We start from the raw sequence: 27,496 nt of genomic DNA, 5'->3' as shown, positions 1-27,496 counted from the left end.
GACGCAAATCATGATATATAGATAGTTTTATTACAATTATCATCTATCTTAGCCTTATATTCCAGTTTGTACATTTATACAGATTACAATGATGTGTTAACAATACAGTGACCCATAAATACACCACTCAACAAGACCTTTTAATGCACAGTGTTTCTTATGTCGGCGCTGCACAAGCCGGGAAGAAAACACATTTGAAGAGCTCGGGTCAGAGTCCACGTCAGCCTCGTGGAAATATGGCTCTGTACCAACTGCCAATAGTTAAATGTTAACGGCATTTTGGTTATAAAACATGCCGTTAACTCAAGGGTATGAAAATAACCATTTGGTTTTTTTTTAAAATTCTACAATATATACATTAATATCGTCACTGTTAAATAAAGCCAGTTTAGATGGTGGTTTATAAATATGCATTACTCCAAAATACTTTACTTTACTGGCAATGTTTGCAATGCTATGCATACACCAACGAAGACTGAATGAGGACATCTAACACAGACACCTTGATATAGGGAGTGCTGCGAAACATTTAAAAACACGTGTGTTATTGCATTTAAAACAGTGTACATGAGAGGCAGAGGTGAGTGGCGGAGCGTTACGGGTAACGGGGGAATGGAAGTCTATGAAATGATACAGTTTTTCCCCTTGTGCCCTTTCTTCTTTTTGGACTTAGTCCGTAAGCCGTACGGAGGGGGGGGCATTCCTGCCACAGGGCTGGGCAAGTCATCAGCGTAGTAGTGTCTGTGGGGCCGGGGCTGAGGGATGGGCTGACCCAGGAAAAAGCCTTCTTCCTCAGAATCCGAAGAGGAAGAAGAGCACGTGGAGCACCAGTCGTCATCATCATCCCCATACAGCTCCAAGAACCTCCCCATGGCCGGGCCCTGCAGCCCGTAGTCTGCTGACATGGCGGCGGGATTGGGGCGGTGGCCGTGGGGCGGCGCTTGGTGCCCCTTTGGGCCGACGGCGCTCCGTCTCGGGCCCCCTCCGTAGCACGTCTGGGCCCTCTCCTTGGGCACAAGGTTGAGAGCGTTGTCGGAGCGAGACTTGCGACCGCGATGCCTCCTGTGGTGGTGGTGTTGGCGACCGGACTGAGCCTCCTGGCCCTGCTCCTCGAAGTGGAACGCTCTCCGGCGAGTCCGTTCGCTCATCGGCGGTTGGCGCACCGGGAGGTCGCAATAACGGCCGTTGTCCACCACGTCGTCCGAGAACTTGACTTGCTGCGGCCTCGATTGGGAACGTGTCCTCCTGAGGGCGGGGACGTGAGGTTTGGGTCTCTCCGCTGGGAGAGGCACCTCCTCCTCCTCTTCTTCTTCTTCTTCGGGGACATTTCCCTCCGCCTCCTCCTGCTCTGATACGAGGCTCTTCAGGGAAGTTGCACTTCTGTGCAGCATGGAGGAGTTGAGGGTTCCCATGTTGCTGCTTTTCTCACAGTCTTCTGTCTCCGGCTCATGGAAGCCCTGCAGGGAAAATACCAACGATCTATCTCCATCTACTGAGGCCCCTGGAGGGAAGAGAGAACATGATGATGACAATGTGTGCACATGGAATCAAGACTCGTTGTTTTATAACACAGTCATTGTCATCTCATAAAAGATTATTGACTCAGATCTGATGATACAATATGTCACAGCTACTCACCGGTGATATTGGAGAGTGCCAGTGAGTCCATAGAGTCTCGAACATTCTGATCTGTCTTCTTGAACTGGTCTGTGATGCACTCCAAGGAGTCGTTGTACCATTGTGGCTCCGGTCCCTGGAAGCCTCCTTCAGCCCCATGATCCAGCTCCAACTCCTGGATCTTTCTGCTGCTTGCTGGACCCGGGTGGCTACCATAGGCCGAGTCCCCGAGCCCATCCTGTGACTGGGCCCAGTACATATCAGCCTGGTACTTCTTACTGGCCAGACTCCCCCTTCCTCCAACACCTCCAGTGCCCACTTTTGATGACTCCTGCTTCGACTTGGCATCCTTTTCAGCGATCCATAAATCCGCGGTTCTGGATTCATTGGCTTGCTGGAAGACCCCATGATCCCCGAACTTCAGCAGCAGCTGAGTCATGTAGTCTTCGTGTTCGGCCCACTCCTCCTCCTGGTCCTCAGGCGCCTCGTCCTCCTCGCCGCGTCCCCTCCAGAAATGCTCATCGGATAAGTTCATGTGGGCGAGCTTGTCGGTCACGGCATCGTCGGGGTTCCCGCTTAACCCGGGGAACTTGTAGTTGACCGAGGGGGAGAAGAGGAGCGACTGTCGGCATTGGTCGGCCGAGCGGCTGCTCTTGCCCATGCGCACGCTGCGCCGGGATTCGCGCGAGCGGGCCGACTGGAAGGCGGAGTCGGAGGAGTCGGAGGCGTGCACGTCTTCCCCGAGACTGCAGGCCTTGGAGCAGTAGATGCGACCCTGGTGTGGCAGGAAGGGGCAGCCCAGGAGAGAGCTCTTACACTGGGCACAGCCGAAGCAGCTCTCGGTGGCATGCCAGTGGAGCCCGTCGTAGGTCATCTGAGCGTGATCGACACCTGGGTAGTTGGGACGTGTTCAGACGGTTAACAATGCCACTCTAGCGTCAAGACAATCCTGAGTATTATATTTGAACTTCGAGAACTTCTTCTTGACCTTCGCATTGAAAATGCGGAAGGTTATGGTTTGAACGCCGTGTATTTATTTATTTATTTGTATGCGTGTTATTCGCATAAGTAAAAAAGTATTAAACCGAATCGCATGAAATTTGGTGGGATGATTGGTTATTATCCGGGGACCATTTGATTAGATTTTGGGATCGATCGGGTCAACGGTCATGGTCAAGGTCATGAAAAGGTCAACATCTAAATCTTTCTGAAAGCTGACCACTAAATACATAGGCGCCTTCCTCCTCCCTTCCTCCATGGTCTGCTGGAGATGACCGCTCCATTACGGATGCACCACACTGCTGTCTCCCATTCCACAGACCACACTCTCTCTCCTGACTCTCCAGAGGAGAGGGCCAGCTGACTGCTGTGAGTTCTCTTCAGGAGTTATAGTTCAGCTTTCAACACCATGCTCACCTGGGCGACTGCTGAGAGCCTGTGCTGAACGCCCCCGGTGCGGTGTAGCTGGGACTCAGACACCTGGGGGCCACCCCAGGTGGGCAGACACCCCACACCGCCCTCACCCTGAACACAGGATCCCCCCTCAGCCCCAGCTGCTACCCTACTGTCCCTGTACCTACACACACATGACTGTGTGGCCACTTCATCCCATCATCCATGACGCGGATGACACTGGGTGGTGGGCTGATCTCCCGAACGGCGGAGGCCACTACACCTGAGAAGTTGCTGATCTGTCACTCTGGTGCCAGGAACAACAGCTCAACAATGTCATCACCAAAAAACAGCTGGACTTTGACGATTGTAGACAACAACAGGGGACAGAACGCACACCACACTCATTGGGGGACCACTGTGGGAGAGGTGAGGGAAATAAATACCTGAGGAACATCACATGTGGACAATCTGACAAACAAACATGGACAAGGCTCTGGTGAGCAAGGCAGCGCCTCTACAAGGCAGCGCCAGCAAATTTTGGGTTTTCTGAAGGGATCCTTCAGTCCTTCTACTCTGGAGCTCTACTCTGAGCTGTAGACAGCAGCCTCACCTGGAGCTTGGCAACTGCTCGCTCTCCAGCAGGGAAGCAGTGCAAGAAGAGACAGAGCTTCGTGCATTCCTGGAACTGAACTACACTCACCCCCCTGCAGGACTTGTACAGGTGCACCCGGCAGGAAGCAGGATCATGGAGCAGGATCACTCACCACCCAACAACAACAGACTGCGCTCACTGCGCTCAGGCAGGCGTAGTCAGGCGAGTAAGAACAGAGAGAAGAAGACGGAGTTTCTTTCGACTCAGGTCAGGATTTCAGTTGGAACCCCTCACAGACCCCCCCACCACCCCACAGCCACCCACACACACACACACACACACACACACACACACACCTTACTGTAAATATTGTTTTTTTTTTTTTTTTTGTATAGTGTGTGTACTTGTTGTTTCCTGCTGCACGTGCACTTTCATTTCACTGCACACCCTGTGTGTGTATGTGACAAATAAAACATCTTGAATCTTGAATCTTCTTTTTACCATAGCACGGTCAATTTTTATCCAATTGGCATGCAACTAATGCCAACATGTTCATAATTCAATGCCCAATCTTGTGATATGCGAAGGTATGCGCTCTACCGAGTGCCCATTCTAGTCTTACCAATGTGTTCCCTACAGGCCTCACAGTACTCGGCATAGAGAGACTCGAAGCAGCCGCAGCAGTACGGTCGGCCGTCCTTCATGATGTAGCGCTGCCCCCCCAGGATGGTCTCGCATTCAAAGCAGGCGAAATGCTTCATGTGCCAATGGCGGCCCTCGGCCTCGGTGCACTCATCGGCAAAGATGATCTGTAGACGGAAGAAGTACACTGGATGAAACTAAAACGGGCCGGCTTTTGCATTCCTGGCTGTCGTCGGCCCATTACTTCACGACAGTGGAGGTACACAACCGTTCAAAAGTTTGGGGTCACTTAGAAATGTCTTTATTTTTCAAAGAAAAGCACTGTTTTTTCAATAAAGACAACTTTAAATTAATCAAAAATACACTCTCTACATTGTTAATGTGGTAAATTAATATTCAAGGTGGAAGTGTCTGGTTTCTAATGAAATATCTCCATAGGTGTATAGAGGCCCATTTCCAGCAACTATCACTCCAGTGTTCTAATGGTACATTGAGTTTGCTAATCGCCTTAGAAGACTAATATCTGATTCGAAAACCCGTGCAATTATGCTAGCACAGCTGAAAACAGTTATGCTGGTGATATAAGCTATACAACTGGCCTTCCTTTGAGCTTGAAGTTTGAAGAACAAAATTAATACTTCAAATATTAATCATTATTTCTAACCTTGTCAATGTCTTGACTATATTTTCTATTCAATTTTCAATTCATTTGATAAATAAAAATGTGAGTTTTCATGGAAGACACGAAATTGTCTGGGTGACCCCCAAACTTTTGAACGGTAGTGTATACAATTCATGTTTATGCCATCCGGGTTTCATTCTGAACGGCCATAAACGTCAAACTCCGGATGTTGTTCCTTGGCGACATCATTTTGTCTCCGGTCTCGCGGTCGTACCTCATCGCAGGCGGAGCAGCGTGGCTTGAGGAGCTCGGCGTGGTGCCGTCCACAGTGGATCTTCCCGTCGTGGTAGAAGTAGATCAGATCCACCAGCACTTCGCTGCACGTGGAGCAGGCGAAGCACGCGGGGTGCCAGCACAGCCCGGGGCCCGCCCTCGAGGAGAACACTGCCATTTCTCCAGCGTTGATCTTTTCGCCACACTGAGTGAGGATGCAGACACACATTGTTCATGACTGAACTTCTAAAATATTCCGTCAGATATATGCACGGGCGTGGCTTTGGCTCCAGTGCACCATACGAGGAGATATTTACAACGACAGGGACTTTGAAAAGGATGGACAATTATAAAGAGGAACTCCAGAGAAAGCATGGATTTCTATTGGGAGAGCGACATCAATGGGACTATGTTTTGACAAGGTTTATGGGCACCCTCTGGCTGCTCAATAATCATTGTAAATACTGAGGGAAACACTTGTCATGAGCCACTCCAAAGAACCCAGCTTGTATTCAGTGTCTCATAGCTGGATGTTGAGTTCAGCTTTCGCTCTGGGTTCTGGCTAAAACTGGATTCAGATTCAGCCAAATATCAAATTCTGTCCATGGACCTGTTGATGCTCTTTGGTGATGGCGCTGGCAAGAATCCGTCGGGGGGAACTTACATGCTCACAAATGCTGTTGAGAAGATTGCGGGGCAGCAGCTTCACCGTGCCCCTTCCCAGTGCTTCCTTCTTCCTCTGGACACTGAACATAAGGAGCTCCTTCTTCTCCTCCTCACTGAGCGACTGGCAGTAACGGACCTGGGAAAGCAAGTGATAAGTTATGGGGTACGAAGGCCAATTTCACACATCGCACATTTTTACATCAATGACTGGGATTCTTTCTTTTAAAAAGGTCTAAGACAGAAAAATAAATTTTTTTTCTTCATATTACACCCCTTGGAGGACTGCCGGCCATGACTAAAGGTTATAAATGTAGGTGAGTACGAGAGAGGGCAGAGTGTCTACCAGAGCATGCCCAACCTTCGACACTTGACCCCTGCTTGCCCTTCTTACACCCCCTACATATCTCCTCCCACAGTCCCTGATTGAGAACATCATTTTTACAACAGGCCCCTTTTTGATGTTTCCCAAAGCCTTAACAAGAGGGAAAGCAGACGTTTACACAAACAAGGCCTGTGTTTAGAGCGAAATCAAGGGGACGGGCAACAAAAGAAAGAGAGACGGCCAAGTCGAAAACCGTGGTGCCACTGCGGTGGTGGCATCACATAAAGCCTCTTTCAGCCGGCGGCCCTCTCTCCCGCTGAGCTGTCCTCGTAAAGAAAGCACTGCTATGACAGGAATCCTGCTGGTGGGGGCTCCCGGGCAAACATCATAAAAGCATCATGTCAAAAGTCACATTGTGCCTACACGACACGTCTACAAGATGGTGGGACAAAAATCCCCCGGTGGGATGTCGCCACGACGCACAGTTGGCTCGCATTAGCGGGACGGCGTGGAGATGGCGAGGCTGTGAGCGACGTGGGTTTTTAAAAAACTAAATGGAGAACTACATCTCGTCTGCAGTCCACGAGAGGACCTGCTGGGGGGGTGACATTTATGAATATTCTCACCTCATTATCGTGCGGTGGAAGCTGGTAGAGGAGCTGCTTGATTCTGAACTTCTCTCCCGGACTGCTCACGTAGGGAATCTTATCCTCGGGCAGGCAGGAGAAATATAACTGGACCTGGAGACATCATGGAGGGAGAAGACGAAGCACAGAATCATTGTCTGACACAAAGCTTCGAAATCCAAATAGATCATTGATGATGAGGCACAAAAAAAAACGTGAACGGTTCAATGGATCCCCACACAAGACAAATTAAACTCATTCCTACTTCTATATTTTCAACACTGCGTTCATCAATCTGAACATCTTTTCATTTACTTACACTACACACATACACACACACTTCATTTTCATTTACACTACACACATACACACACTTTGCATTTTACACACTGTCTATATTTTATATTTTTATATTTAATTTAATTTGTCATTAGTATTGTATTGTGTATTGTGTATGCATATATGTTGTATAGATACACATATATTTTATTTTATATTTTACTTTGTATACTTCTTGTATACATCTTTATCTTTCATCCCTGTTTTTTATATTTTATTTTTTATTCTTGTGTGTTTAGTTTATTGGTGCTGCTACTGCTACGACAAATTTCCCCTTGGGGATTAATAAAGTACATATCTATCTATCTATATATCTATCTAGCTGTTTCATTGGTTCCCTAAAGGTTTGAGCTTTTTTCCATCATATCTTTTCTAAACCCATATTTTCACCCATGGAATTTCAGTGATATATTACTGTCATGATCTTGGACAGAACAGCCCATATTTACAAAGATAAGTCACCAAAAGAGCTGACAGATTCATTTTTGATGTCACATTCTAGGACAGCTCTGTCTATGGTCTATGGTAGACTGACTACCGGAATCAAGGTGTAACCCCCCCAAAATCAGCTTTATTTCACTGATGCTCTTTAGTGACGGCACTGGAAGAATCATTCTCCTCGTAAATCTGCACTAAACAAGTCCAAACAGGTCAACAGGTCAAATCAGTTTAAAGGTTGTATTTTTCCAGTCATATGCTCGTCTCTATAGGGACAGGACAAAGCAGCCTGTCGCTGTGGCACTTTGACCCTTGGGGCTGACAACTGAAAACTAAACTTTATGAGGGAGGGGCTATTACACCGTGCCAGATAAAGAGGTGGGATGTGCTTGTCTTGTGTGTTGGGGGGGCTTCCTGCAGCTTTGGCTGTCTAGAGAGGGGGGGGTGGCTAACAGCAATTTAGCCTGACAATCAATCTCGCGTTTGCTCCCCTGCCATAAATGATGCACATTTGCATGCTGCTATTACCCCTCATCCAGCTCCTGAGTGGCTGGGGAACAGTCAGCTGTCACCTCAGCCCTATGTGTGTCTTCACTGTAATGATGACCCCATAATACACGGCCCATTCAAGGAAATGGCTGCACTAAAGGCATCACAGTTGACCCATGCACTTATAAAAACAAAGGGCCCCGCGCGTTAAGGAGTTAAGGTTCTCCGTCGCTGCTAACCCATCTCTTTTTTTGGGGGGGGGGCGGCCTTATTGCTGCCATGTGTGTGTTGTTAAACAAGGCACGCGGGATGGAGAGAGACGCAGAGTGAGTGAGGAACACAGAAAGAAAAAGAGAGAAAAGAGGAGAGAAGATGGGGGGGGGGGGGGGGGGGGAGTGCCACATCACACTGGCCGCCCCGCGGACACAACTAACAGCCCCGGCTGTGTTTGTGGAGGAGAGAGGCTCGTTAAAAGACGGCCCCTCTGTTTCTGATCCTGCCAGCGGCGGTCGGCGCGAGCCACCGAGTCCTCGTTCTGACAGATCTCTGATAATCACAAGCAGATTTTTGCCCTCCGCAGATTGTAAATAAAAGCACACACATCCTGCCTGTAAGTGGCTGCTTGGTGGAGGCTGACAAGTCTGCCTGAAAACCAGGGGACCAACAAATATATTTGTCCGTCCCATAAGTGCCATTCCCCTGGCACTCTGGATGGTGTGCTTCTCAGCGATGTGCTGAGGAGCATTTATCTGGGCCAGGCCAATGGGCTAAAAGAGAAAATCAGGTCAGATCTGTTTTTACTCTCCGCCAGGAGGAAACACAATTATTCACCGTGGTACGGTTTTGTGAACCAATGCAATAGGTAGCCGAGTTAAAGAGAATAAGTGGACATTAGCTTTCTTTGATTTCATGAATGCAATATTTTGCTCACCTGTTCGGGCCTCAGGCCGGGTGGTACCCAGGCGTACTCCTCCAGCGCACAGCCGGAGTCATCGTCGGAGGTGGAGCTCCGCTGGAAGCCGGAGGTCAGCTTGCCGACTTTGTGCTCCATCATCAAGTCTCGCTGGCGTGCCCCGCCCTGGAAGCAAGCCGCCGACACTGCCGCGCTCGCCAGGCTCATCGGACTCTCCTTTTACTGGACGAACCGAGCACAAAATGGAATTATGGGCAGGAGGAAAGAAAGAGAAATTGGGGGCGACGATCAGAAGAGGGGGCGATTGAAGTAAACCAGAAAATTAAATGTTGGTTAACAAGATATTACATCAACTAATCTGCATAATCCAGTAAACCAATGAAAGAACCATTCCACTAAATGTTAACCACCGGGTTGAATCACACCATTACCGTCTCTTTCATGAGGCCCGCAGCCCCCCCCCTCCAAAGCTCATTATGGTATCTGAGCGAGCTTTTCTCGGTTCGCTTCTGGTGATGAGTCTACTTCGTAAAAGCTCTCGTAAAGAGAACTATACCCTTTCACTGCTATTGTGGTGGCCGTTAAACGTGCCCTCCTCATGTGGCTTTTGAGGATATAAAGGCCATTAGGAAATTCTCAAATGAGCTGACGTCTGATCTCATTTTCGTGACAATAACAAGCAGTTGGCTATTCATATACATGGCGAATGCAGAGTTGCTCACATGTGCGCCCAGCTTTGGGCAATGTTGCGCAGACCTCACATTCCTTTCCTGTACTGTAATTAATTGTGCCCATCAGCTCCAAAGCAAAAACAACACCAGACACTGGCCGTTAAATCGTTCAGCGTTGGCCTTATCTGCGGAGCGTTGGCTCAGAATGAGTCGTCATTCAGCCCGTTGATGCCCGACGAGGGGACACCTCCTGGGACCTGATGCAGGCTGGATTAGTTGAGCCTGAGGTCTGTATAAACACAGGCCTGGCCTTAAGACCGGGCCACCATATGGGGAATGTCCACAAGCCTGGTCTCTCCCTTCATCTCCCCCTTTTTTTTCTTTCTTTGGAATGTTTGTTTTCCAACCTGCCGCAGCGTGGGTCCGATTCACCCTTTCATCCTTGAGATGGACGGAACAATGCCGGACAGGTGAAGCAGGAGAGAGAGAGGCAGATGACACTCGGATGGACACCGCCGAGGCCACAAGAGGGTGGAAAATAGAGCGAGCAGATCAAAGACCGTCCCGGTATTGATCTACGTGTGTGGTGGCCAATGGCGCTCGTTTTCTTTACATCCGCTCCCGAGATGGCAGAAACTAGATTTAAAAAATGAAGAAAAAATTATAATAATTAATGTAATTTTTAGTGTCAAGTCAACTGATTAAGATAAGATAAGATATATACTTTATTAATCCCCAAGGGAAAATTAGTTCTCTGCATTTAACCCATCCTTAGTTATTAAGGAGCAGTGGGCTGCAGTGATGCGCCCGGGAAGCAACTGGGGGTTCAGTGCCTTGCTCAAGGACACTTCGACTTGCAACTAATGGGGAGAGCCGGGATCGAACCGACAACCTTGGGGTTGCAGGACGACCCCCTTACCCCACTGAGCTACAGCCGCCCCAAATTAAATAACGTATGTGAAGTAAGTAGCACGATTAGTCTCAGTAGCCACACTGCTATTGGTCCTACCAGACCAAGGAAGGCTGTAGTGGCAAAAAACGTGCAAGAATTTAAGTTATACATTTAGTTTTTATTCAGAGAGATCGCTTCTGTGAACCAAATGACTTCAAAAACATCGTCTGTTTAGGCCAGCTATGAACTCACCCCTATGCGACCACTTCCTGTGCCGCTGTTCGCTTTGCAGGACCAAGCAGACATGACTATGATGAATGAGTGTCCAGTTGTGGTCATCTCTCACAGGCCGGGGGGGGGGGGCTCTAGCTGAGATCAAATGGGAGCCCACGGCCAGTGTCCAGCAGCCGGGGCCCTGACACCGCCTCCCCGCCCCCCCCAAAAAGCATCGACCCCCTACGGGCGGCGAGGGCATCGAGGGCCGCGGAGAGACAGCTGAGAAAACCCCGACGCGCTCGAGCGCGGCCTTTGAACACGGGCGCGACAGTTTAAAAGGCCAGAAAAACCTGCAGCTCTCTCTCTCTCCTGGAATGACACACATGCCCGGCTGCTCCCCGGGAGCGTGCGGCTCCGACGCACACACACGTGACGAGGGAATGCGCGCAGTTATGCCAAAGCCAAACTCCGAAGCAGGCGCGCACATACACACCGTGCGCTTGTCGTTTCGTGACAACTCTCTCTCTGAGATAGCGGCGCATATCTTGTGGGTGGATTAAACAGACAGGCCACGCCGGCGATTCGTATCAAATCATCTTCCTCAAGGACGCCTCACGTCTGTGGCCTTCGCCGCCGGCGACTGGCATGCACTCCTCTGGCATGCCCGAAGACAGTCAAGCGTGATGCATGGCGGGCAGAGGAGTCATGTGTTTTTTTGGGGGGGATAGGGGAGGTGGGGGGTGGATTTGGGCCTACATTACACCACAAAGTGTCAAGTTGGGAGGATTGGCTGATGACACGACCCATTAAAAAGCCTCTGATGTCCCGAACAATGGCATCTTTGTGAAGGAATCCACTGAAGGCTTGTTCCGTCAAGAGCTTGTTTATCTCCCTTTAAGTTTTTTCTTCTCCCTCTCCTCCTGAAGATGTGGTGCGTTATCTGCATGACAGTTAAAGCCCCTGAAACCCAGATAACCTGTCTTCAGATGAGCGAAGGAGGAGGAGGAGGAGGAGGGGGGGGGGGGGGAGAAGACACTCTCTTGTTCTATTCGCATCTATTGACTTGCAAATGAGACAAAAATAACCTGCGAAAAATGTGGCCTTGTTTGAGAACGGCTTGGATTTCACATGGGAGATAGCTAACTCTAGGCAGGTTCAGTCAGGAGCCCGGAGACTCCGACTTCACAGCCTCGCATTCATACCGGGCGCGGACTCACTCATGCGCCACATTTGTTCGGAAGATGTTTGCCTCCACACGTCGGCCGAGTCTCCGACGAGGACGTCTCACGCGGCCAAACCTTGACTCGCAGGAATGTCGGGCTTGAACTTCAGCCAGGCTCGCGATAGTCGCACACAAGGACGTCCGCGGCTCTCCATGTTCGGCTCACACGGCCACATCTGCTCGCGTGCTGACTCATCCTTTAGATGTCATGCAGTTTATTTCCTCCAACTTTTGCCCCAGTAAAGCTTCCGTGACAGTAGCAGTGAGACAACTAACTAACAAACTAACTAACCGTGATCGTACTGCCTCGCCAACTCGCTGACTCATCACTTGTGCCCTGGCTTTTTAAAGTTTCCTTCTTCTTCTAGTTTTACATACCTCTCCCTCCCACCCCCCTTTCTCACCGCTCTACTCCCCCCCCTGCCCTGCCCTCCTCCCACACTAGCCAGACCCCTGTAGTCCTGAATGTTTAACAGCCCCTCACTCTTTTGTAAAGGCGCTTGTTAACATGGCTTTGGGAGCTGTGGGCCAGCATATCTGACTGATCGGCCCACAGAGGGCCAGAGGCTGTGGGGGGAGGGTGGGGGGGCATCAGACTGAGGCTAAAAACAGGGTGACTGATGGATAGAAAGTGCATGTGTCCACAAAAGAGATGCAATGTAAGTCAGGGGGGCAGGTGAATGATGAATGTTAGAACACAAGCTCGCTTTGAATGGTTTTCACTGAATGAAGACGTTTAAACATCCCACAAGATATTTAGGATGAATGAAGTTGACTGTGCACTCGGAGAAAAAAAAATAGTCTCACAATGACCCCAATAGTTTATATTCCTGCACGCTCGACACAACAGGAGCTCAATGAACAAGTGGGCGCAAACTGATTTTGTACCCACTGGATTTGTTAACGACGTTACGAGTTAACTATACAGTTTAATGTTATTCATCACTTTGTGAAATACAGACCTCCCACAGGACCGCATACTATGACTGACCATTAAATATAGCCGTCGGTGACATTTTTAAAGAGTCTTCAACAACACTTAAACCAGAGTCCCCCTGAAATCCAGACACTGGATCATTGGATTAACAACCCTTGTGAGAGTGAGGGGAAAATAAGCAGCCTCTGGTCTGAATTACTGTCTATATTCCTCTAGGAAGTGGATGATGGACATGCACACAAGCCAACACAGTGCTCTGTCACTTTGGACCGGCCCCACATGTTTAGCTTGGCTCCTGTGAGCTCAGCGACGCAGGATAGGCTCGACTTGACGAGAAAAACAAGATGTTCTATTCAAAGTCCCTGCTTATTTCAATTTGAATTTAGAGAAATCTGTTTTTGTGTCTCCACTCGCAGCAGACTATTGTGCACAGAAATATCTCCAAATGACAGCCTGCTAACTGTTGCCACTTATTGTGCGGCATCACAGGGATCCAACAAACTAACGTCGTCAAACTGCAGGCCGGATCCGATGTGTTTGTGAAGCAGCAGCCTCACACATAGAGATACGTTAATCAGCAATTCTGATTAAATCCATAATTGAATGATCCAATAAACCAACTGGCCATCATTTAATCAAGGACTGAAAAACAACACAGCTGATGTTCATTCATAGATTTCCTGTCTGCAGAAGAATTTGGATCCAATTAGCTGGAAAAACTGGAAACGCTACTGGTACCACTGAGCTCAGTTCATGCAGCGTCGAGGTGCTACATGGCCGGAGATTAGTCCGCCTATTGCGGCCTCCTTTCACGGCCCGCGGAGTGTTTTTCCAAGACCAAATGGATGGGAGTGACATCCCCACAGAGATCCTCACTATAGAGACCACCTGCATGCACTGGCCAGACTGAACTAAGACTCAACACACACACACACACACACACACATGTGCTGCTGTCACATAGCAGACACGAAACACTTTTACATCCCAGTAAATTCAATTTACATTATAGGAGACCTGAAAATCAACTCTTTGAATTGACATCGGCGGCCTTCACACCTCATCGATGTTCCCCTGAGGGAGATTTTGATGGTCAATTGTTGCACAACACTCCATCTATCCCTGTGTTGTGCTGTATGTCTTATGCATCATGTACAACTCTGATTAATAATGAAAGCAGCCTCCCATTAAACTGAATAATCGTCTTAACTGCACAGATCAGTCAAAGAAGCATGCTCTTCGACTTCAGGATTAACATCTCCACTTCTTCAACTCTTTCTCTCTTTCAGCCTCAATAAAGAAAATGACATCTTCCGTCATCGTTGCTCTTACCTCAGCGCAGACCCCAACAATCCTGAGGAGGCCAGGGGGGGGGAAGAGGATCTTGTCACCACTATATCCAGAGCTAGGTTCTTCTTCTTCAGCCTCTGGGCTCCATGTCTACATGCAGGATGTTCAGAGCTCTGATTTCCAGCACAGAAGCAGTCAGCCGTCTCTGGAGCAGCCCTTATCAAAGCCAAGACTGCCAAAAAAAGCCACTGAGATGCCTGTCTGAGTGCGTGGGAGAGAGTGTCTGAGAGGGGTGTGTGCATGTGCGTGTACATGGAGGAGCTCAACCAGATGGTCATCCCACACTTCTGTCTTTCACCCCACTCCTCCTCCTCCTCCTCCCCCAACCCCTCCTAACCCCAGCCCGGCCCCCTTAACCCCAGAACAGCCAGTCCCGGCAGGGTACGGGGAGAGCGAAGGCGCCTCCCCTCCGCTGACCCTCCTCTTCGTACTTCAAACACATGCTTCCAAATGAGAACCACCGCTCGCAGGAAACTGTGCTTTTAAGTAGCACATCAGTGATGGCAGCGCTCGTCTCACCACACCGACCGCCCCACAAGCGTTCACGTGACATTCTCGGTTCTGCCATCAACAGCTCAAAGATGTGGGGAAGGTGGGGAGCGTTAGTCAGGATTATCTGGTGGGGTTGGGTGTCCTCATTTGCGTGCTAAAATGACACAACGTTACAGAGAGCCGGTTGCTAACTACGGCTTTATGATTACAGAGGGATTGATGGAGTGAACAAAAGATGTTTCATTTATGGGGGAAAAGCTTCCTACATCGACAACCTCCCGGCTCAGCCTCACATAAACCTTCTCCTCTAACCGAACATGCAGTCAACAAGTCTGAATGCATCGAGCGATCGGGCCTTTCATGTATGATTCACAGAAGGACTTTACCACAAAGCTGTTATTATTTGTAATTATGAAGGATGAAATGCTTTAGTCAACTCAACTCTGTTAAGTCATGCAATATGGACAATGTATCTGTATTAACAAAGGTCTGCAGAAACGATATGATTACTTTTAGAGCTTAAACTATTCATACATTAATAGATTTAATATCCGGTTGACAGAAAATAAGTCTTTTGAAAAGTTTTTGATAATCGATACATAGTTTTTGGTCAAATTTAAGGTGAAATTGGCTGGTTATAACTTTCCCAAACTTGAAAAAACATGTGAAAAAACATTTTAAAAATCCCCAAAACAATACCACAGAGTATTGGCTAATATCCAAGCTTTATGAATGTCTTTATAATACACAGGCAGATAATAAAGTTTTTAACATTTCCCATGAAACCTAAATGTACAGATCGGCCGGTCCAGTAAAACTCCCCGGGATGCTGACCTCTACCTCTCCTTCACCTCTACAGGAATGTCAGAACGTGATTCTCTTCCTGTTGCCTCATAAAAAAACAAAAGTGACCCGTTCAGGTTGAACTCCCAAGAGTCGCAACTTTTGCATCCTTTCCTGGTTGTATGGTTGAAATGTCAAAAAGTTCCTCTCTCCCATAAGGACTAGTTTTAGATCGTTTGAAAAAGAACAAAAAAGTTCCTCCATCCTTCGGAGCACAAGGGTTAACGTAATTTAAGACTGTAAAACAAACCAGCGGAGCATTTTAATATGAGGCTAAGACTCTGACTAACAGCTAGAATTGGTTTCTTTATTAGCATGGTAGAAGCCGTTTCATTTTGTGGGGATGACATCAGGATGTAATTGTGTGAACTCAACCACATGGGCGAAGCATTTACACTGTGGGGTATCTGAAAGGGGCTGATATATAACATGAAAGGGGTCACAGGGGTCAATACCTGTGTAGCGGAAGCAGAGTAATTGTTTCAAACATGTGTCTTCACACAGCATCAAACAGAGTCTTTGATTTACATGCTCAATTCTAACAAGGATTTGAAGACAAATCCACAGTAGAGTCAAAGCCAGTTGGCTCTAAGTCCAGTTTCCTGTCATCAGATCACAGCTCATTGCTGCCATGTTGAGCTCCGAACATCATGTCTACGTGTTAACTGGTCGGAAAAAATTCAAGTCGGCATATATTCTACAATCAAGAGGGGAAAAAAGGCAAAAAAAGTCCTTCTCTAGCACACATTTGCATGACTGACAGCACGCTCGCCCACACGCCTCACTTTCACACCATCATGTGTTAAAATATCAGAGCGCGGGTGGTGAATGGTGACCGTCAACGTTATTTCAATCAAATTAAATAAATGCAGAGTGTCGATGAAAGCGAGTGCAATGTTTTTAAACATCCAAACCAGATAAAAAACACGATTAAATAAAAAAAATGATATTCTGGGGACCATATTCTAATATTTGGGCGCCTGCTTGTCTCTTTCGCGGTAGGAGTGTGTGGTTGTGGAGACAAAAAGCTATTGTAGCAGCCAAGGCCAGAGAGGAGCGGCACCCTTTCACAGCCAACCTCAGGCCTTTGTGCGGCTCCAAATGACTCTGCACCCTGCTCCATTAGCAAGTCTTAGAGGGGAGGGGCAACACAGCATCCTGCTTTTGGGGAGACATTCATGAAATGCAAAGCTAAGATGGTAAAGTAATCTGGATGAAGTTGCAATGCCCATTCATCAAATGCCAGTATGTGGGAGCAGAATTTGCCCGACGTCCTTTAAAAAGAGGGAAATGAACCGACTTTTTATTCAATGGAAGGTTTTGCCACATTTGAACTTTAAGGTAAACAAGTTGACCTTTCTTAGTTTTTTGACATTTCAATGTTGCAGATTTTGAAAAGGTTCAGGAACAGGTTCAAAGGTTCAAGGAAGCAATTGCAGATATCTTTAAAGTTCTTACACTGAAATGGCAAAAGAGAATCACCGGCCTTTGACAATGAACTTAGGCGAGGACGGATTATCTTAATAATACACACCTCCTCATTCTGAGATGGCACAACTCTATAGTTAGAGGTAGCTGGCTACACAGTCCAAGGTTTGCCTCAGATGGTTGAATAATATAAAGTTGGACAAGTCATGCATCCCTGACCTTTGACCTTACAGAGCACCAGATGACCCACAGACCAGATGACCCATAAACCTATGGCCGCGGGGCTTTACGGCCCATTCCCCTGACATGGCCACAACGACCTGAACAGCACCTCACACCTGGTCTGCACCTTCTTACGCTGTAAAAAAAAGAAGAAAACAACCCGCCCTGTGCTAGCGGCAGGGTCGTCTGTGACCAGCATGCCCTGACAATGACAGGACAGACACGATCACCATCAGAACCAACGCCCCGCGATAAAGCCGCATTCTTCTCTGGTCCAAACACGTCCTTGAAAAGGGGGTACCCATAAAACAAAAGAGCTGAACGCTGTATCTAACAGACTGGTAAGCATGTGATCCCCATGAGAAACGTTGTGTAGAGGTGGACAATAGCGCACATTTAAATCTAAAGTAACCTGTTTAGACGAGACTAATTTGAGTGTCGTAAATCGGGGGAGCGAAGGGGGGCAAAGGGAAGGTCAGTCTCTAACCTACCGTCATTGAGGACCATTGTTGAGAGCGGCTCTCACTGGTGTGTGAGCTACCTTATAAAACGGAGGCATTCTCAAGGTTTAAATGACTTGCCAACGGTTATTAGCAGGACACAGGCAAAAACAAAAGCCTCAGTTATAAAGGCCAATATAACCCTATCACTGTACTGTAACAACAATCCTCTTTACGCCTTGAAAGAGGGAGGAAAAGGTCAACTGGTGGAGCAGCCAACGCATTGATATTGACTTAGCTAGATTGGTGCTGACAAACTCAGGTCAGACTGTGGGCTTGTTAGCCCTATAACCCTCACATAACCCCTTTTACTGTTCCACTGCGACACATTGGAGGCAGCTGAGGGCAACGCTTAGATCCGAGCTTAGTTTCTGGTTAGAGACATTTGTAAAAAATTAAAGGCAAATATCGACTCACTTGACCTCGCTTCTCGAGGGCAATGAATAGGAACAATATAAATAAAAGAAAGGACAATATTGAAGATTGAATGGACCGAATTACTTCAGAACTTTTCAACTCCATAAAAATAAAATAAAATCAGGTCAGCATACTTTAAACCCGGAGTCCTTAAGCTAAGTGTGTTTGACTATTAAAATTACAGAATGTAACGCTATCGTGAAAAACCACGACATAATACCTAGATGATGTCAGTTTGGCCCCTGATTTCATGGAAGAAATGCATGAATATTTTTGCTGAATCTTTCTTCTGCTTCATTTAATTTGCTGCGGCCCTGTTGTGTCCGATGATGTCATGCCACATTCATTACCAGTTTGCATGGAGTAGCCAGTAACACATGACATAACACATCCCCGCTGAACAAAGTCTGCTGTCAGCACACTGCTGGTTTCTTCACTTTATCTTTAGTACGCTGCTGTCTGACTGCCAAACATTACAGGGCTGTACGGTTGGGACGGCTCATATCTCACCCTCAATTTGACACCCTCTCACCTAGTTGTAAAAGCCGAACCTCATTGGGAACAATGGGAAGTGGAGCGACAGAGCTCCTGGGGCTGTTAAAGGGAGGAAGCCCCTTTATTTGAGGACACTATAACTCAACAAAAGCCTGTGGCTGTCTGCACACAGAGCGGGCCGAGGATGAATGGGCTGCTCTTACACCGCTCACTTGCATTGACAAAAGCACTGGATCAGCAGAGGGGGAAACCTATCATGTGTGGTCTTTGTGGAGAAAAAAAAGTCTGAATAAAATGACAAAACAGCCCTTGAACTCATCGCGTTCCCCCAACAGGTTTCTGCTTTCACCTTTTTTTTAAATTATTATTTCTTAAATGTAATTAAAGAAACGTCCCACACAGTCAGCTTTTTCCCTGATGTGTGAAAAAGGTTTGATTCCCCGTGTTGAAGCGGCACCCCCGTCAATGGTTCAACACTTGCGACCTTTAAAGACTCCACCAAATTTTTAGCTTATGACCTCACACTTCCAGAAAGTCTAACTCACACCCCACTTAAAGCTCGCACTTCACACATCTGGGCTTTTTTTCTCTCCTCCTCACCTTTCCTTGAAGTTCAACCGTATATATCTTTCATATGGCAGGAGAACTATTTCCTGTGTGTTTCCAGCCCCCGGGGCTCAAACGGACGCATGAATGAGACCGCTGTAACAAAGCAGCCAATACTCGGGAAAGACTGCCGTATTAAACGACTCTTGGGCAAAGAGAGGATGACGTTTTTTTTCTTCTTCTTCTTCTTTTAATAGGGAAGAGAAAGTTGGCGATTCCCCACACGTGGAAGCGTTTTCCTGAGCCGCACGGCTTTAAAAGGCAAACCGTGGAATCCAACAATACTCTGAAACAGTTCAGAGTTGCTCAGTCAGGATCCCACTAATGATTAACATTCCTGGAGAATCACTCCGTTACAGTCTTTTTTCGAGCGTTCTAATCAAACACATGCTCCAGTGCCACAGCACAGAGGGAACTCTGACCACTGAGAGCAGGGATGCTTCTTTCCAGCTCTGCTTAATTGGACACAATTAAAGTCATTAAGGTGGCAGTAAAAAAAGAGCAGAAAGAGCAGAGGAGAGGCCCAATGATCTGCTATTTAAGGCTCCCTGTTGCTCTGATGTTTTTGACCCTTTCACCTCCTCACGTGACTCGCATTCAAAAAGTACAGGAAAATGGTCCGGACGGACTTTTTCGTCCAACCGGTGTTTACCCTCGTTCGACACTGAGACTGCATTGATGCTTGTTTTTATGTATGCGTGTCTTATGTGTTCATATTCCTGAAGAGGACACAGAGGTTATATACATGTGTGGAGCTCCTCTTGGGAGGCAAATGCATACTGGGTTATTAATGCATCCGTTTGCCACATTTGAGGAGCTTCTCTCTGGGTTCGTCGTGGCTTTGACGTTTATTTTTTTACGCTGGTGATATAAAGTCATTTCTCAGCCCGCATTTCCTTTTGCTCTCCTATATAAAATTCCAAGTGTCCATATAAAAAAAGTAAAATAAAACAACTCAACTAGTCATGCATTTATCCACCTTTACAGCAACAATACTGACACAAATTAAAATACCCAGTGCCCATCCAGTGCTCTGAAATTCCCAAATGTATATTATGCATACCTCACTATGGTTTTATTTAACTTTTTTAAATTCTATGCAAGATAACAGGAGGATAGGGAATGTTGAGTTTATGGCCTGCCGTGACTGAATGAATGTAACTGCTGCCAGAAAAACTGAATTTTATAATGACGATTTTAAAGAAACTGCATTCATTGTCATTTGCTTACATTATAGCAGCTCAGCTGGTCAGTGTACGAGCTCAGTGTGCATGCTATGTATATTACACGTGGATTCCGGTCTCGTGATATCCAATCTGTAAGAGAGGCCTCACTCAGCTTAAAAGATATACAGGCCAGACATGGGGTCATTAGTGCCTGGGATCTGTGTGTGTGTGTGTGTGTGTGTTGGCCCAATGTATATGTGCCATGGAAAAGAGGACTGGCTGCCTTATCGCCCCACAATTAAGGATAACAGGTCCCCTGGGCCGAACTTATTCTTAGAACCCTTGCATGTAAAACGCCTGTTTCTGTCCGCTTCAGTGTTATTTCTGGAGCCGCTAACACTGAAGTCACTAATGACACCAAACCATTTTTGTCAGTCAGCATAAAGGAACACATGACAAGAGTGTGAGTATTAAAAAAAAAAATGTTAAAAAAATGAACGAAAGAATAACCCTTTCCATATAATCTGGGACGGCTTTCCTTCAAGTTTGTGTTCCTTCTCAACATCATCAAACATTCCTCCCCTCCATGGTCAGGTGTGCGTGTTTGGAGAGGACGCACGCGCACAGATGTACACATCTGGTGAGCCACTGCTCGTGTTTTCTTTGGGAGCCCAGCCCCTAACAGGAAGACAGCGCAAGCATAGCAAACAAAAGCCCGGCTCTTTGAACCGGCTTCTCACTGGGAGCCCGCCGTCAGGTTGTTGTGGCCAAACGAACTGTTTCTGAGTCGGCTCAGTAGGCCCATTGTGGCCCTCGGGGGCCCGCCGCTCGGCAAGACGTGTCCTCAGTCGGCCTTTGTCAATATTGACCCATCTGCGTGTCACCCGACGACATCGGGCATTTACTGGGATGCGTTTCCACACTGACAATGAAGCGTTCCCTCTGTGTGAAGAGGCAAATGAGATTGTAAAAGCCTCTCTCCTGTGACAGGCCGCTTGATAACAGTAACGGTTAAGACGGTGGAGGTGGAAGGAAACGTGTTGGGACGTCGCTCTTGACTTTTCAGTGTCGCAAAAATTGACAAATACGATGAAATACAGGATTTGAATTGAATGTTTGATTAAATAATTGATGGAAAAGTAACGCTGCTCGAAAATACCACATAGGAAGTCATTCAAAATAAGATTTAGAGTGAATGAATTGAGAGCGACAGAAAGACAGAGAGAACACATTTAGAATTAATTATGGAGGCGATAAGGCTCGCAGAATCAATAACTTCTTTTAAAACCCATTTTTATAGAACAGCTTTTAAGGGATGTCGTCCTTTTATGCAGTTCTTTGGTTCCCCTAATTTAGTTTGTCTGTTTTTTATTTTTTATTATTTATTTATTTTATTATTTTATATTTCTATCTTACTATTCTATTTGTTTTGCGTTGACTCTCTGTAGAGCACTTTGTAAACTTTGTTTTTCAATGTGCTATATCAATAAAGTTATTATTATTATTATTTGTGGCCAGGTCTAAATATTTCATTTTTATTCACGTATCCTCCTAATTTATCTGCTTCTTTATTTATTGGAAATCTAGATGATCAAATCCAGCTACCCTTGAATTCTGCTGCTGATGTTGGGCAAACATCCTCTCAAGAACAAATAACAACATTTTTATATACTACATTTTCAGCTGATTTAGCTGTTCATGCACAATTTGAATGTTCCCTCTGTCTAATTGTGGGACGATATTACTACAACACAGACTTCCATTTGTAACTACAACATCATGTTAGACGAGCATGACATCACTGTTGCTGCATCACAAACCGTCTCAACGACAAGAGCATTACGGTTTACAGAACGGAGATGGACTCACATCAGCTCCAGACTTTGTTTTGAGCAATTGATAAGCCTAATCAAAACACATGTCCAGGGATTCATTTCCAGGCAGCATCCCTTCCTGTTCTTGATATCCAACCCTGTCAATGTGTAACACTGGAGAAAAAAAAACTAATTTACTGCTTGAGGAGAAATGGGAAAGGGTCTAGTGTTAGTTTAAATATATTCCCAAGAGGCCCGGAAGGGGATACAGTATTGATTTATTGCTTTGTTTCCCTTTTCATATTCCGATGTGTTTTCGGAGATGTTTTAATGGGCTATTATAATTGAATCAAGCCCCGTGTCATTCGGGAATTCGGCCAAACTCTGACATCGTTTCCAAACCGAATTAATTGTGTGGTTTAATTTGACTGGATGGACGATTTTAACGAGGAAATGTTCTAAGAGGAATATCCTGGCAGACGTCCAGCAACTGTCCGTCTGTAACTGTAACCTTTCATGAAATCTCAGGAAATGCCTTTGTTTAAGTCCAAAAAAGCCCTTGCCCTGCGGAGTGGATTTAAAAAAAACCCTGTTGACCTTTTCCATATCATCCAAGCTCACTGACTCCACCCCTGTGACAATGCCAACAGGGAAGGAGGAACAAGAGCCACAGGAAGGGAAGGGGGGTGGGGGGGGGTAGCATATTTCCAGCCGTGGGTCCGAAAGCTTTGACTGAATCCCCTGTTGTGTGCCGGGGAAATGAGCTGAGATTTATAATGACTATCTCAGAGAAATATGTTTTCTTTTGCTCCTAGCCCTTGATGCCGCGGTGGCTTGGATGGATCCCCGCCGTAGATGAGGAGGACGGAGGAGAAAACATGCATTCCTGCAGGCGGCCATGTTTGGTGTCAGGTCGGTGCAGATGAGAAAACTCCATCTGACATTCGGCATCTCCGCAACCGTGATCCCCCTTTATTAAATACAGACACGTCGGTAATAACCAGTGTCGTATAGCGCTTCGTACTCATGCCTGCTATACGAGGCGGTGATAATGAAACACGTGTGTCAGGCATGACTCTCATCATCGGTGGTGGTCTGATGGTTAGTGCCGCAATTATGCCGTGTGGTTACCAGAGATCTGGTGCCTTCGACTCCGACGTGAGAGCCAAACCAGTTTTCCTCTAACATCATCCTGCAGCTCCTAATAAACTTGTGTTGTGTCTGGAAGCGCTAAATCACTCGCTACCTTTAATCACTTTATGCTGAGCATGTGGATCCAACGTGTGCCACCGCTGCAGGCCCCGCCTACTTTCATAGGCGATGATGATTAAAAGCTACAAGAACGGGGTCTGACGGCAGCAATAATCAGTGTTGCCAGGTCCGCGGGTTTCCCGCGGAATTGGGCTACTTTTGAAGTGTTGCCGCGGGTTGAATTTTGTGTCCGCTGGTTCGGGTAGACCTATTTTGCATGCAAATTACATGAATATCTTTAAATAAAAATCCATATTTTAAATGAAATAATGTATTTATACCCAAATCCTACCAAACTGACTCCAGATCAGCACGTACACGCATGGACATGGACTTTAAAAGCAGTGTATATGGTTTGGCACGGGCATATTTTGAGTTCTGATATTGGGCTGGTTTTATTGGCCATTGGGCTGGTTTTGGGCTGGTTTTGTCACACAGACCTGGCAACCCAGTGTAACAGCGCTCTCGATTTGACCATCCGGGCCACCGTCCGTGTGGCCGGGCTCAGTGGTCGTTAGATTCATGGACCACCGGCGTTTAAAAGCAGCCATATTTCATCCGGCCTCCTGCCAACCTACCACAAACAGTTTACAGTCAAATGCGCTCTGCTTTTCTGGAGTTTGCCTGTGGCAGCCCAACTCCATGCCACATCTCCCCCCCCCCCACCCTGTCCAGAGCCATGAAAGACTGGCCTCCTCTGACAGCTCCTCACAACACACGGCCCTGTGCTGCTCCGCTTTTAGCCCTGCTGCGGTGAGCTGGACCACGTCTGGGGATAAAAGTCTGCCAGAGTGTTTGGCTTGCAGGCGATTTACACGGACGCGAAGGGTGATTCATTCTAGCTTTTTTTTTGCACAAACAGGCCCCTGTGTACATTTCGCTGGTACTGGGGCTTTTAAATCAACAGTAGGGAAACGTATACACTCGGGCACCGGGACATACAATCAGCTGGTCGCCTGTCTGTTAGGTGTTGGAGAGTGTATGTATGCGCGTGTGTGGCAGTCATAAACACATATAGGTGACCACTTTGTCCCGGAGAAGCAGATGGACAGAGACAGACACACCACGACATGCCCCGCTGTTTATGTCTGAGACTGGCTTCACGTCTGCGATTTGTCTCCTCCTCCTCCTCCTCCTCCTCCTCCTCCACCTCCACCTCCACCCCACCCTAATGCAACGGCTCACAGGGGTGCTAACGTTATGGCTGGATTCTCCATAGCTTCCAGGTGAATTATGAGGAGCTCGTACAAACAAAAAGGCCTTTCTGCTGCCGAGTCTTTAATCCTCTCGGTCTAGATGCATTCTGGTGCTTAAAATAAACCATCAACATATTGCACTCGTAAACATCAACTTGGCAGAGGAGGATCAAAACGGTTTCTTTCTGCTGCATCCAAGAGACTGGTTATTTTATTCCCCCCCCCCTGCGGTCTCACGCAAGTCTAGAACAAAATGCTCTTCAAAAGTCTTTTAAATCTTTTAACGTCACTTCGGAATCACTGCGGGGCTTTGGAAATGAGACAAGGACAAGTCTATAAATAACTTAATATTAACACAGATTTTCCACCTGCATCGGATCATTGGATATAAGAGCTCAGCCCTCCTGTCACTCAAGCTTCTCCTTTAAATCATCTACACGTTGAATAACTGCAGCATGAGACCCGGGTGTCATCAGGTAAACTACGTAAACACATCCAAGCACATTTACAGGACAATCAACGGTTGATTGATTAGAAATAGAATATTGGCTACCAGTCCCGGCTGTGGAGACACTGGTACAGCTGTCTATTTATAAAGCATGTGTAGTTCTTTGTTTGTTTTTTACTTGTGATTTTGTATGTATTTTATTATATTATAATGTTTTGTACTTTCTGGACCTTGAGTCTGTAATAAAAGTTTCATTGATTGATGAAACAACAAATAACTTGAATGTCTGCATTATACGCTGGGTGAAAGATGGAGGTCATCATGTTGTGTTTGTCAGTAGTTACAGTGACAAATGGTTTATAAATAAAGAAAAAAGTTCCGTATCATTTCCTCTTGGTTTGTGAATTAATTCCGGTTGCAAAGACATCTCATCAGCCTCGAAGGCGTCAACCTCTTCTACAGCCACTAGGTGACACCACCACCTTGGTTCTGTGCTCCGTCCTCCCTGTACCTCTGTCCACAAAGCTCCCTCAGTATCTTTCTCTTTACTCCCTTTCTTTACCTGCCAATGTCCACAGGAAAAAAAATGTATACACCAGTGATATGTGGCTAAACATATAATCATTGATGATAGTGATGTTTTCAAAAAAACCTTCTTGTGCAAGATTGTGACCTTATGCGTCACACGTTGAGGTGGAACTGACGACACTGTGCAGAACCTGTATTTCCTCTTCTGTACCGTCAAATAGCTAAAGGGTATAATTAATTTCTTTCAAGTCAATTCTCCCTTGTGTTATTCCGCACTCCCTTAAACCACTTCCACAATCTATCCAATGTGTCCAAATGAAGACCAAGGCCCCCCCCCCCCCCCTCCTGAATCTGCCCTCTCACCTCGCTGTCAGGCTTTAAGCTGAACTGTCCTGGGATCTGCTCTGTTCTAGTCAGCTGTGGCCACAGTGACAGATTTCAGGCCAGCCTGACTGCGTTCTTTTGCACTGAGTCTGAGCCAAGTAGGTCCGTCACTCAGTCCGGCCCCCCTCAAGAGGGCCTGCACGAGACTTAATGGCTTATGGAGATGTTTGCATGTGCTCCAGCGAGGGCAAAATATTATCTTAGACAGACATGGTTAAATATAGCAGGAACTGCTCTCCTGTGTCTTGGAGGTTAAGCACTTTCTATCACAGCTGAGAATGGAAATGTTTGAAACTGGTGTGGTGTGTCATTGTTCTTCCAAAGGAAACACTCTGTGGCATGTTTTGCTCTGTGAGAGGTCCACAAGGAGTGATAAATGCACTCCAGCAGCATGCAGGGTTAGTTTTATTTAAAAGGGCATGACTGCACTGCAAAGATGACCCTAATAAGTCATGAAGGCTCATGTTCATGTCTTCAAACCAGCATTATTTTAGATGGAAACAAATGCAGACACAACCAGACTCAAGAGTTTTCTCTCAAAGTTGATACCTCCAATAAACAAGTTGCCAGATGTATTCACTTAGATTAATAAACATTTCAGGGAAGAATCTAAAGGACTCTTCAGAGTGGATTTTTCTTTCTTCTTCTTTTTTTGTTTTTTTGTTACAGCTGGTGCACTGTTCTGGTCAAGCCTTCCCCACCTTATCCATCACGGTTGGAATTGAAGAAAGTGAGAGTGACTTCTCTTACTGTATATATGTGTCCGGGGTGTGTGTGACCACATTCTCTCTCACTCAACGGCGCTCCTTGACAGCTATGGAGCCAAGCAGTGGCGGCCAAGCAGCGGTCACGAAGTGCCGACCAGTTGTCACCAAAGTGACAGGCGACAGCTGAGCACATACATCTGGAGGCCGGGGGAGGGGGGGGGGCGGACTCCACTCTCCCAACCGGCCCACGTCTCTGAGTCAAGTTGGTTCAGCTTTGGAGAAACGAGGTTGCACGCAGGGAAAGTGAAATGTTGAAATGCTGCATGCGTAAAAGCGCACAGCACCATCGGAGGATCAGGGAAGGCCAAGTTGATGTCTTTTGTGGGCTGACACAATATGAACTCTTGAAAGTGTCAGTTTGACTGATGGAAGTTGCATTGTTGAGACTATATATTATATATAAAACTCACAACATTAATAAGGTTGACACGTCCCCCTTTCCGTCACCTCTGCATCACTTCGAGAACGTGGCTTTGCATAAAAAACCTCAATGGTAGATAGTGAAATTATGTAAAAATCGGCCTAAATTAGTGAACTTAAAGTCCAAAAACTACTGATGAAACACCCCAAAATGACTTGGTCTACTTACCCCCAAAGCGTTCAGTCGCAGTGAACAGAGTATCCAGAACCAATATTCCCTTAGTGAGAAAGGCGATTCACGCTGCGTCTCATTGGCACGAGATGAACAGTCCAGAGAGGGCGCACCACTGTGCCGCA

General features: G+C 46.8%; 1 protein-coding gene across 2 annotated transcripts; it reads right to left on the bottom strand.

The window, feature by feature from the left end:
• Positions 1-8: 8 nt before the first annotated feature.
• On the bottom strand, positions 9-27,496 carry LOC130195039 (prickle-like protein 1). 2 transcript variants are annotated; one of them, XM_056416283.1, is made up of 8 exons: positions 27,369-27,496; positions 8,953-9,156; positions 6,756-6,869; positions 5,806-5,943; positions 5,143-5,346; positions 4,227-4,413; positions 1,639-2,508; positions 9-1,501 (listed from the first exon to the last, which is right to left on the bottom strand). In XM_056416283.1, the coding sequence occupies exons 2-8, from the start codon at positions 9,139-9,141 to the stop codon at positions 621-623; spliced, it is 2,583 nt and encodes an 860-aa protein (XP_056272258.1). In that variant the 5' UTR covers positions 9,142-9,156; positions 27,369-27,496; the 3' UTR covers positions 9-620. The 2 variants fall into 2 exon arrangements, with proteins under 2 accessions (XP_056272258.1, XP_056272259.1); XM_056416284.1 differs by lacking the exon at positions 27,369-27,496 and adding an exon at positions 14,205-14,250.

Source organism: Pseudoliparis swirei, chromosome 6 (genome assembly GCF_029220125.1).
Source record: "Pseudoliparis swirei isolate HS2019 ecotype Mariana Trench chromosome 6, NWPU_hadal_v1, whole genome shotgun sequence".
Lineage (NCBI taxonomy): Eukaryota > Metazoa > Chordata > Actinopteri > Perciformes > Liparidae > Pseudoliparis > Pseudoliparis swirei.
This window is presented reverse-complemented; position numbering and strand designations above follow the sequence as displayed.